General features: G+C 52.2%; 1 protein-coding gene across 1 annotated transcript in view; it reads left to right on the forward strand.

Annotated features, from left to right (window-relative positions):
- The window catches only part of ACOX3 (acyl-CoA oxidase 3, pristanoyl), a 55,463-nt gene extending 54,429 nt beyond the window's left edge, over nucleotides 1-1,034 (forward strand). Inside the window, exon 18 of the mRNA XM_011935388.1 lies at nucleotides 245-1,034. Coding sequence (XP_011790778.1) covers nucleotides 245-364 — 120 coding nt within the window. The 3' untranslated portion in view covers nucleotides 365-1,034. The remainder of the gene's footprint in view (nucleotides 1-244) is intronic.
- The last annotated feature ends 1,240 nt before the right edge of the window (nucleotides 1,035-2,274 follow it).

Raw genomic sequence — 2,274 nt, forward strand, 5'->3', positions numbered from 1 at the left:
TTTTTTTAGTAGAGATGGGGTTTTTCCATGTTGGTCAGGCTGGTCTCGAACTCCTGACCTCAGGTGTTCTGCCTACCTCAGCCTCCCAAAATGCTGGGATTACGGGCATGAGCCACCGCGCCCGGCCGAATTTCCTGTGTTTTTAACAAAATCTTTGAGGAGTTGCATTTGCACACTCAGCTGTCTAGGAATCTTTTCCTTCTTATTTCTTTGTCTTCACTTGCTGTGTACGTGTTGTTTGCAGCTCTACAAAAACCTCTGGGGCGCTGTCCTGCAGGAAAGCAAGGTGTTGGAGCGGGCGTCCTGGTGGCCAGAGTTTTCTGTGAACAAACCTGTCATAGGAAGTCTGAAATCAAAGCTGTAGTGGCACCGGCACACATTCAGCCAAGTCTAATGAAACGAAGGGAACTAATCAGATGTGGACCTCAACTTCTGATTCCAGAACACACTGGAGATTGCTGCTGCCTTCTGAGCCCGCACCTCTGCACCTAAACTGCTGATCAACCTCACAGCCCAGGTGGACGGGAGGGAGGCGCCCGGCCGGCTGGGCTAATCTGGGATTGTGGTGATTTGCAGCATAGAAAAGAAATGCACATGATCATGTCTGCCTGACGTGCTGTGGGTTTTTTGATCATTAGAATTTCGCACATTCGGTTTTCAGGGTTCAGCTCCTGACTCTAAAGTAGACAGCCCATAGTCAGGGGTTTTCTGGTCAGACGACCTGTGATTTGTCTAGATTTTTTCCAGAGCTCCACTTCATTAAGAAGTCAGTGGTGCCAGTCTGGTTCTTTGTCAGCTCTCCCTCGGCTTTGTCACCTAATCAAATTATGTCATAACCTTATTAATTTGCACATAGATCATCTGAATGTCATGGTTTAAGACTTAAGGAGGAACATCTATTTGATTAGTTTCTTTTGTGGAGCTGGAAATGTCCGTCGAGGAAATGTTTTTTTAAAAAGTAATGATTTGAATGGGCAATTCAGTCTCCAACCCCTGCCCCCCTGCCAGTTATATACAAATCACTTTATTCGTAACGTGTTTGATCTGTTTGTTCCTGCAGAGTCTGCCCAGCAAGTCCTTGCACACAGGTGGCCTGTCTCCATGGTGCTGGCCACAGCCTGTTTGCAGCAGACCGGGGCCATCGGTCCATGCCTCTCCCGGTCACTCCTGCTCCCCATAGGGCCATGGGCTTGGCTGCCTTCCCAGTGTTAGGTTCCCAGAGCAGTGCTGTCTTGGCGTCTGGGTCCTGCTTCTTAACCTCTCATCCGCTCAGGGCACGGAAGGCCTTTGTCATCAGCAGCAGGGAGTTGGGTCACTCTGGTGCCCCCTGACCCCTGTGGCCACGCTCTTGTCACCACAGTTCATCAAACAGATGTGACCCAGTGTGTCTCAGGACGGTGCTGAACCAATTAGGATCAGTTCTTATTTTTCCAAATAGCCCAGAGAACTTCTGAGCGTCTGAAGGGCATGGTCCAGAATGTTTTTAACAACTGAATTTCCAGCACCGGAAACCACTTCTCAAGCTCATTTTCATGTTTAGAAAAGGGGCAGGACACCCCACCACCACATCCCACCCCTTTGGGGCTCCAGGGGCCTCTGAGGGATAATTAGTGGCTTCTTTGATGAGCACCGACCGCCTGCCAGCACCTTGCTGAGCACTCAGGATTCATCATCTTATGGGACCCTCAGCCAGCCATGTGGGCTGAGTTGTGCCATTAGCCTTGTCTGCAGAGGAGGAGACCGGCCCCAACAGGCTGGACACTGCCGCAGGCAGACAGCAGGAGGTGGCCGAGTGGGATCAGAAGCCATGGGACCTCCCTGGTGCCCGAGGGCCCCAGCACAGGGCTCAGACGCAATAGGTAGGCTGAGACGCTGGTGTCCGTCACCAGTTGAACCCAGGAGCACCCCCACCTGAATTCATCTTGCTCTGGTTTAGAAGCTTCCTTGGGTTTAAACAAACTCTTCATGGTTTAAGTGTGTTTTGTCTATGATACTCTTCCTGCTTTCAGAGAGAATGGGAATGAGAGAGAGTGCTCAGGGCCTTGGCAATTTCCACGGGGTGGTTCCTAGTACAAACCCAGAGAACACGTCAGTGGTGCCTGCCAGGGTCGGAGGGGCTCATTCAACACTGAGGCTGCCACCCACAGGCCTCACGGGCCCAGGGGTCCCCAGCCCTACTGCCTGGGGGGTCCCAGCCCAAGAGAGCAGTTGGGCCTGGGTGGCCTGTCAGCCGGGGTCATGCAGATTTCCACCAGGGGTCCCCCTCACAGGACG

This window comes from Colobus angolensis, unplaced genomic scaffold, assembly GCF_000951035.1.
Source record: "Colobus angolensis palliatus isolate OR3802 unplaced genomic scaffold, Cang.pa_1.0 Scaffold143, whole genome shotgun sequence".
Taxonomy (NCBI): domain Eukaryota; kingdom Metazoa; phylum Chordata; class Mammalia; order Primates; family Cercopithecidae; genus Colobus; species Colobus angolensis.